This window comes from Delphinus delphis, chromosome 20 (genome assembly GCF_949987515.2).
Source record: "Delphinus delphis chromosome 20, mDelDel1.2, whole genome shotgun sequence".
Lineage (NCBI taxonomy): Eukaryota > Metazoa > Chordata > Mammalia > Artiodactyla > Delphinidae > Delphinus > Delphinus delphis.
The window spans coordinates 1,585,823-1,595,141 of NC_082702.1; the positions used below are offsets into that span (position 1 = coordinate 1,585,823).

Below are 9,319 nucleotides of genomic sequence, written 5' to 3' on the forward strand. Positions count from 1 at the left end.
GACTTCCCCATACCTTAAGAAGTGAACATTTCTTCCGTCACTTTTCTTTTCAGGTCTTTGTAAAATACCTAAAAGGAATTGAATACATCTGTGTATACAGAGTGAAATATTTCTGTAATAGGGGCGGGGTAGGCACTAGCTATAGCAGCCTCCCTCAGCCGTTGGTCAGCACCGCAGTGGGCCCCTTCCCCTCTTTTATAAAAGGAGCCGGAATCCGGACTGAGGGATGATGGATTTTTTTGAGATACCAGTCTGCCTTATTCTGGGTCTGCTGGCTTTCCGATTAAAGTTATCCCTTGCTCCAAAAGTTCGTCTCCCAATTGATTGGCCTGTCGTGAGGCGAGCAGAACGAGCGTGGGCTCGGTGACATTTCTTGTAAAAAGTATTACTCACTGGGTTAGACACAATCACTGATTATAAAGGCAGGAGAAATATTTTCTGAGGTAACCAGAGACACCAGCATTGTCCAGCTGTTCATCAGTGTCCCACATCCCTATTGCACTTAACGTGGTGCCCGTGTCTGTAGGCTCTGCTCTTGTTCCTGATTCTAAATGCTGAGGCCCACACAACAAACCCAAGTGCTTCGCGCTACGCTGTGTATATTTGATAAGAAATACTATTTATTAGCTTCCAGCTATGGAGGTCTGAGCGACATTAATATATGGTGTGTGCATTTGATTTTTCTGGTGAGCATTCCCTATGTAAAGAAGCCCCAAATAATATGTTTCTGAACATTTTTGTGATGTGTTACAGACTACACTCACCGGAAATATGGGTGCGTCTCCTTTAAGAGGAAGCAACGCTCCGCCTAATCCTCAAACTAAACGATGCAATTTCTAGGCTCCGCTAGCTAGGTGGCTCCGCCTTTGACCTGGAGGTGGCGCGGAAATCCCACTCCATCGTTGGTGCTGTGGGAACTACATTACCTAGGAGTCCTGGCCACTCTGGGCCAATGAAGGCCCAGTAAAGGGGCGTTTCCGTTCGTACGGAGGACGCCGGGGCGGGACTTCCTTTTCCGTTGTTGGGCGGACATTTTCTTTGCTTTCGGATTAGTCCACCGAGTCAATCTCCGGAACGCGGCGTCACACCCGAGGTGACAGGACAGGGAAAACGCGAGAGGCGTTGTCTGCGCTAAACAGAGACGGACCTGAGGATCGGCAGTGGCACCGTTCAGGTGACCCGGCCGCCGGAGCCTGGGACCTCGCACCTGTCGCTCTCCAGTTACTCCCCTCCCCCTCGCCCTCCCCGATCCTCAGGTGCCGATGGCGGCCGCCCTGCTGACGGACCCGGCGCAGGTGGGTGCTGCACCCCTGGATTGTTCCCCCGACCTCCATCTCTGAATCCTGAAGCCTCGAATGAGGGACGCCTCAGGTCCCTGCAGCTCAGGATCATGTGTCCAGACAGTGGGGGCTCTCTTGGTCGGGTCCCATTTCTGACAGCCAACATGATGGGATGTGGAAAGATGTTACAGGCGAGGGGCCAGCATGTGCAGAGGCTTGGAGGTGCGACACAGCCGGAGCATTTGGGAAATCTAGGGCCTTTGGTGTCTGAAAAGATCAAGAGTCCGAGCAGCTGTGCCTCAATTCTCAGGGTGATGGGAGCTACGGAAGATTCTGAACAGAGAGGCAATATCTGATGGTTTCAAAAGTATTCCGTAGACTGCCCAGGTGTGTACAGACTTGAGGTGAGGGTGCGGACAGTGGGCCCCAGAAAGGTTGAGACATAGTCCAAGGCAACACCGCTGGACTGAGGCTCAGAGGACAGACGGCCCGAGGTCTGTGGCAGGGCAGGAGTAGAAGATAGGCCTGAGCCCTTGGGCCTCTTTCATGGTTGCTTGTCTCTCATAGTCTCCCTCTTACCACAGGTTCCCCTGATCTCAGTAGTAATTATGGGCTTTATACAGGTGAGGGAAGGATGTCCAGGCTCTCATCGATTCCACCCCCACCCATGAGGGCTTCAGGATTGTGGTGTCATAGAACACTTTACTTTTTTAAAAATAAATTTATTTATTTTTGGCTGCGTTGGGTCTTCGTTACTGTGCGCGGGCTTTCTCTAGTTGCGGTGAGCTGGGGCTACTCTTGGTTGTGGTGTGCAGGCTTCTCACTGCAGTGGCTTCTCGTTGCAGAGCACAGGCTCTAGGCATGCGGGCTTCAGTAGTTGTGGCGCGCGGGCTCAGTAGTTGTGGCTCACGGGCTCTAGAGCCCAGGCTCAGTAGTTGTGGTGCGTGGGTTTAGTTGCTCTGCGGCATGTGGGATCTTCCCGGACCAGGGCTCAGACCCATGTCCCCTGCATTGGTAGGTGGATTCTTAACCACTGCACCACCAGGGAAGTCCCGAACACTTTACTTGTACTCTCCCAGCTCTTGTGTCTGAGGACCCTGGAGAAACCCCAAGCCCAGGGTTCTGGGTCTAGACCAGGGGTTACATGCAAGGGTTCCCGTTTTCTGGTGACCACTGGAATAAGGTGTGGAAGTTTGTTCCAGGAACAGGAACCAGCGTGTGCAAATACTTGAAGGAGAGATTGAGATGGGAGTTTTCAAGAAACTACAGGTCTCCACCATATCTGGTAGCAATCAAGAGCAGGTGGGCAGGAGTCAGGCCTGAAATGGACAGCTGAGAAGCGAGAACTCTGTTCTGAGGGTGGTGTAGCCATGGCGGGTGTGGAGCAGAGGAGGGAGGTAATCTGATCCAGGTTTTAACAGCCTCTTTCTGGATGCCAAGTGGAGAACAGACTGTGTGTGGTGACGGAAGAGGGAATTAGGATAGAGACAAGGAGACCGGGGAGGAGACTGCTTCAGTATTCCAGGTGAGTGGTAATGGATGGCCCAGAGGGCTGGCTCTGTAGATGGGAAAAGTGACTGGGTCATATTTTCTGATGTGTGAAAGAGACAGCCCCAAGATGTTAAGCCTTATCAGTCAGAAGGGTAGAAGCTCCATCAGCTGAGATGGGCAAATTAGCGGTAGAAGTAACTCTGCATGGGTATCAGGAGTTTATTTGTGGCCATGTGAAGAGTCTGAGATGTTCCAGAAAACACTGAGTGGAGGTGTCAAGTGAGCTGCTGGACACAGGGCTGAAGTCCTGTGGAGGGGCTCAGGATGGAGAACATCCAAAAAGCAGAAGATGGTGTGTACCTAGGTCTACAAGGGAGAATCTACACATCACAACGGCATTGCAGTTAATGAGCCAGGAAGGTGATGGTGGAGGCCAACAACTGGGTGGGGAGCCAAGAGTTGTGAGATTGAGAGTGATCCAAAAGACTGGTGTGCATGTGGCAAAGGAGTATGAACTGATGGCCCTTGGTCCCTGGTGTTGGGGACTTATGGGAGAAAGATGAGCCCAACTTTGGTTGTCTGGTAAGCATGGTCTTAGCAACTCCAGGAGAACTGGCTGGAAGGACGTGGGTGGGGATGCGGTGCGGCCCCACATGCCAGCCCCAGAGCTTAGATGGCACCTTTCTGCCCACCTGCCTGTTGTTGGTGTGGGTGGACACCGTGATCAAAGGGACCTTAAGGAGAGAGCAGACATATGTGGCACCTGGCCCTGGTATTTCCAATGAGTTGATGACCTAGGTCGGAAGGAATGCTGAAGGGAGCTCTGTGGGGGCAAGATGGGGGTCCTTAGGAGAGAGACTACTCACAGACTCGGCTCTCCCCATTGTGGCAGGGGAAAGTGAACTTTGAGGACGTGTTCGTGTACTTCTCCCAGGAGGAGTGGGGGCTCCTTGATGAGGCTCAGAGGCTCCTGTACCGCGAAGTGATGCTGGAGAACTTTGCCCTTATGGCCTCACTGGGTAAGGCCCTCACATCCCCTGCAGTGTCCTGGACTGGGCTCTCCCCCTTCCCTGTTTCTTCTATCAGAGCCGTAGGCATTACCTCCCTCCCCTGTTCCCTAGGGTAGGTGCTGTGGATGCCAGGTGTGAGCTTTGTGCACTAGCACCTCTGACTTCTGAGCAGTCCCAGTACCTGCTGCCTTGAAGGCTTACATGGATGGATGCAGGCATGAAGCGTCCTGCTGTCACCCAGTGGATCATCTCCAGTTTGTTCTCTCCCTTACTGGGTGCATCTGTCCAGATCCATGCCATCCCTGTGCCCCAGGTTCTACCCCCTTCCTCTTGCTGACATTTCTAGTAGCCTGCCTGTGTCAGGAATTGCAAGGACCAGTATGGTCACTACTTGTTGGGACCGCTAGGCTATTCCTGCAAGACACTTCTTCAGAGTTATTTTTATAGTATTTAGTTGTCTTCTCTGAGGGGTGGGTCACCCAGACCAGTGCTGGCCATTAACCTGTCTTTTCCTTAGGATATGCATCTTCCATGTTCCATGGGATTGCCCCACTGGAGCTGGACAGTGAGCCCTGGCTATCTGAGTGGGCCAACATGAATCTAGCCATGACCAGAGAGGCTCAGGGTGGGGGTGGGCCTGGTGGGTCGGAGCTGGGGAAAGGTGTGATGTCAGGCTGGGTTCTAATCATTCCCCAACCTCTCTGTGCCCACAGTTGTTTGAGTGCCAAGGCCAATGGCCACACTTCATTCTTATCTTTACTTTCCCATTTACATACTTATCTTTTATGTTCTGATTTTTAGCCTTTGACTGTTCCCCACCTCTGCCCACATCTCAGCTGTTCCTCTCCACTGCTTTCCAAAACTGGCTTATATGCTTAATGTGTCATGAAATGTGCACATACCTCAAATAATTCTTAAATACCACCTAGTCTATTTGATTGTAGCTATTCAGGGAACACACCCTTCTGTACATCACCCTAGCAGCCAAGGCCTTGCTAAAATCCATTTGTGGATGACTTCATTAGACACCCTGTTCTTCCTAGGCTGTTCCCCACATTTGTGTCCTCTTCCCATCAAGGCCACTTCCATCCTGTGACCTTTAGATGCCAACTACTTCATAGCAGCCCTTTACTCAACTTGAGCTCTGGCCTCTTGTCTGATAGCAGACCTTCATGTTAGTTCTGATAGATACACATTTGTAATGAGACTGCCCCTTCCCACCAGTGTCAATGTGTCCTTCACCAGCATTTGTCTGCTTTCAGGTTGTTCGCATGGAATGGAGGAGGAGGAGATACCTTTTGAGCAGAGCGTTTCTGTAAAAGGAGTGTCACAGGTCACGATTCCTAAGACGATTCCGTCTTCCCAGAAGGCCCACCCCTGTGAGACATGTGGCCCGATCTTGAAAGATGTTTTGTACTTGGCTGAGCACCAGGAAACACACCCTGGGCAAAAACCATACATGTGTGTGGCATGTGGGAAACAACTCTGTTTCAGTGCAAACCTTCACCACCAGAAGCAGCACAGTGGAGAGAAACACTGCAGAAGGGATGAGGGTAGGGCCTTTCTTGTGAACAGCTGCTCTGTCCAACCATTGGACATGCCCTTTACCACAGGGGAGGGTTGTAAGGACTTCCCAACTAGCTCAAGCATATTCCAGCACCATGCTCCTCTTAGTAAGTGGAAGCCACAAAGTAACACCAAGTGTGCAGAGGCCTTTCACAGTGGACAAAGGCATTACAAGTGCAATGAATGTGGGAAAGCCTTCAGCCGCAAAGACTCACTTGTTCAGCACCAGAGAGTCCACACTGGAGAAAGGCCTTATGGGTGCAGTGAGTGTGGGAAAACCTTCAGCCGCAAACCCATACTTGCACAGCACCAGAGGATCCACACTGGAGAAATGCCTTACGAGTGTGGCATATGTGGGAAAGTTTTTAACCATAGCTCTAACCTTATTGTACACCAGAGAGTCCATACTGGAGCAAGGCCTTACAAATGCAGTGAATGTGGGAAAGCCTACAGTCACAAATCCACACTTGTTCAGCATGAGAGTATCCATACTGGAGAAAGGCCTTATGAGTGCAGCGAATGTGGGAAATACTTTGGTCACAAATACAGACTCATTAAGCACTGGAGTGTTCATACTGGGACAAGGCCTTATGAGTGCATTGCATGTGGGAAGTTCTTCAGCCAAAGTTCCGACCTTATTGCACACCAGAGAGTTCACAATGGCGAAAAGCCATATGTGTGCAGTGAGTGTGGAAAAGCCTTTAGCCACAAACATGTGCTTGTTCAGCACCATAGAATCCACACTGGAGAAAGACCGTATAAGTGCAGTGAGTGTGGGAAGGCCTTCAGGCAAAGAGCTTCCCTCATCAGACATTGGAAAGTTCATGCTGGAGAAAGGCCTTAGGATAGCAAGGAATATGCCATAGTGGGTGACACCAGAGAGAAGCTCTGAGAGTAGCCTATGTGAGTAGCCATCAGCTGGAAGATGAGTCTCATACATTTGAACTCCCACCCTGAGGAGATGCTTCTGTGTGCCAGCTATATGGGAAGGTTTCTGGAGAAATATTGCACTTCGTAACATGCCTTTGTTCACTGTGAGAGGCCTCTGCACACTTGCCAGAAGTATATCACTGCCAGTGTCTCTGAAAGAATCCATATGTCTGTGCAACAGCAGGGTGCCACATTGTGTGTAAGTCACCCCAGAGTGCTTTGATGGGCAAGATCTCTGCTCTTCCTCCCTTCCTTGGAGGGAATCATCGGTAGCCTGAGCCCATTGAAGATCCTCACTCCTTCCTGCCCCCCTACTGGTTAAGCGTGGATGTGACCCAATTTTGGCCAGAAGAACGTAAGCTTTGTTCTGCTGGCTGCTTGCAGAGATTTCCATTTTTCAGACTTTATTGGTCTCATGTGGCACTCGTGATGGATTTGTCCAGCCCCAAGTCACCTAACTTGGGAATTTTCTGACTCATATTCTTCTGGGTTTGCAACAAATACCTTAGTTTTTAACTACGTTGAATCCTGGGGATTCTGTTCACTTTGTGGGTTGAGTTGAGAACAGAATTGGGCTCTGCCAGCCTGAAAGAATGAACAGCTTGTGTGAGAGGTCCAACTGTTGTGTCTCAGTGGTATTTGCAGAATGGTGAAGAAAGAACAGCTCTTATTCTAGTTTCAGCCTAATTTGCATTGCTACTCAAGGCCTCCTAGGAAAGAATACCAATCTTTGCAGGCCTAATCGTGTGTCCTGTATGCCAAGATGATTTGTGTGACCAAGGTCTTCTTGAGCAATGGGCATTCATCATGACAACTTCTGATGTGCCTGGGAGCAGCATGAATTGGGTCCCTTGTTCCCAGGGAATGCTTCATATTCCCCAGCCCTCTTTAGGAGAGTTTGATTCCCTGGGACCTACCAGCATCCCTGAAATCTATTATTTGGTAGGCAGATGTCACTGTCCCCTAAAAGGACATCTGATAAATAGGAAGTTGGGAGACTATAGCCAACTATAGGGAATATAACTCTTCTAAAGGTGTACCCACAAATGTTTCTATCACTGTGACTTTGGTATGAGGGTTTATGGAACTTCTCAGGACTCATATTTGTGTCTCATAATCTTACGGCTACAGTTACAGTCTGAGCAATCTAAACATTTTCTGCAATTAATTGCACATATTTATAGTGTATAATTTGATACATTTCGATACATGTTTTCACCTTTGAAACAAAGTTTCCTGATTCCTTTTATAATATCTCTCACCCTCACCCATTCCCAGGCAACCACTCATCTTGCTTTCTGTCATTATAGATCTGTTTGGATTTCCTAGAATTTTAAATGTGTGTGTGTATAGAATAATTTAAAAGGTACTAGTATGTATATGGCTTTTCAAACTATGCATAATTGTGTTGTGATTTATCAGTGTTCTGTGTATCAGTAATTCATTCTTTTTCATCCATACTTTTCCTTAAAGTATTCCACTTTAGAGAAACAGTTCCAAAGCAAGTGACCCAGGAGAGAACTCACAGGAATGAAGCCACAGTATCTGTGGCTCATAACCTTCACCTGGAAGTGATGTGCCATCGTTTCTGACTTACTCTGTGGGTAACACAGACTAATCCTGGTTCAGGGTGGAAGGGGACTCACTTCACAACAGTGAAAATACAAAGAGGTAGGGATTTGTGGGAGCATTTCTTGAATACTGGTGACCACAATCATAGTTGTTTTTCTTTCTTTTACCTTTTTAGTCTTTTAATGAGGAATCATGTTGACTGATTTCAAAAGTTAAACCAACCTTGCATTTCTGAGGTAAACCCTATTTGGTCATAATGTACTACTCTTTTATGCATTGTTGAATTTTATATGCTGGTTTTCTTTTTTTTTTTTTTTAAGATTTTTGCATCTATGCTCATGAGGGATGTTAGTCTCTAATCTTTTTAATGCATGAGTTTGGTTGCTGTCAGTGTAATGCTGGCTTTACATAATAAGTTGGTTAAGTGTCCCCTGCTCTTCAATTTTCTGGAAGAGTTTGTGAAGAATTGACATTATTTCTTTCTTAATTGTTTGGTGGAATTCACTGGTGAAGTATTTGGGCCTGGAGTCTATTTTGTGGGAAGGTTTCTAACTATAAATTTAATTTCCATAGTGAACATAGGTTTATAGAATTTATCTTTTTTTTTCCCCCTACAGTGAGCTTTGGTGATTTGTATCTTTCTCCAAGAGTTTGTTTATTTAAGTAGTCAAATTTTTCAAGCTATCCTTTCATTATTTTAGTACGTGTAGAATCTGTAGTGATGCCACCTCTCTTATTCCCGACACTGGTAATGTCTATATTTCTCTTTTTTTCTTCATCAGTAGTTTATCAGCTTTATTGATCTTCTGAATGCACTTGATTTCACTGATTTTTCTGTTTTTTCCTGTTCCTTTCCCCCCCCCCCCCCATTTTGACTTTTACCATTGCCTTTTGCTTTTATTGTATTTCATTTCTGTTCTTCTCCTACTTTTTAACATAGATCCTGAGATCCTTCATTTGAAACTTTTGGGTTTTTTCCTAACATAGGTGCTAAATTCTAAAAGTCACTGTGTAACAACTGCTTTAGTTGCCTCCCACAAAACTTTATATGTTGTATTTTCATTTTAATTACATTTAAAATCTTTTCTGGTTTCCTTTTAAATTTCTTCTTTGACACATGGTTCTTTTTAGAAGTGTGTTATTTGGGATTTTCCTTATCTTTTTGGTAATTGATTTCTAATTCATTGCAGTCAGAGTATATACTTTATGACTTGAATTATTTACATTTATTGATATTTTCTTTATGACCCAGAATATGGGTTATCTTGTATTTCATGTTAGCTTAAAATAAATGTATATTGTGTTCTTGTTTGATGGAGAGTTCTACAAATGTCAACTCGGTTAAGACAGTTGACAATGTCTAAGTTTTCTATATCCTTACTGGTGGTGGGTGGGGGGTGGTATTCTGTCAATTATTTGAATAAGGTTGTTGACATCTCTGAATATAAAAATGGATTTGCCTATTTCTCT

General features: G+C 46.7%; 1 protein-coding gene across 1 annotated transcript; it reads left to right on the plus strand.

Annotated features, from left to right (window-relative positions):
- The first annotated feature begins 1,061 nt into the window (after window positions 1-1,061).
- Window positions 1,062-9,319, plus strand: LOC132416352 (zinc finger protein 772-like). Its single transcript, XM_059999694.1, has 3 exons — window positions 1,062-1,295; window positions 3,664-3,790; window positions 5,044-9,319. The coding sequence occupies exons 1-3, from the start codon at window positions 1,263-1,265 to the stop codon at window positions 6,189-6,191; spliced, it is 1,308 nt and encodes a 435-aa protein (XP_059855677.1). The 5' UTR covers window positions 1,062-1,262; the 3' UTR covers window positions 6,192-9,319.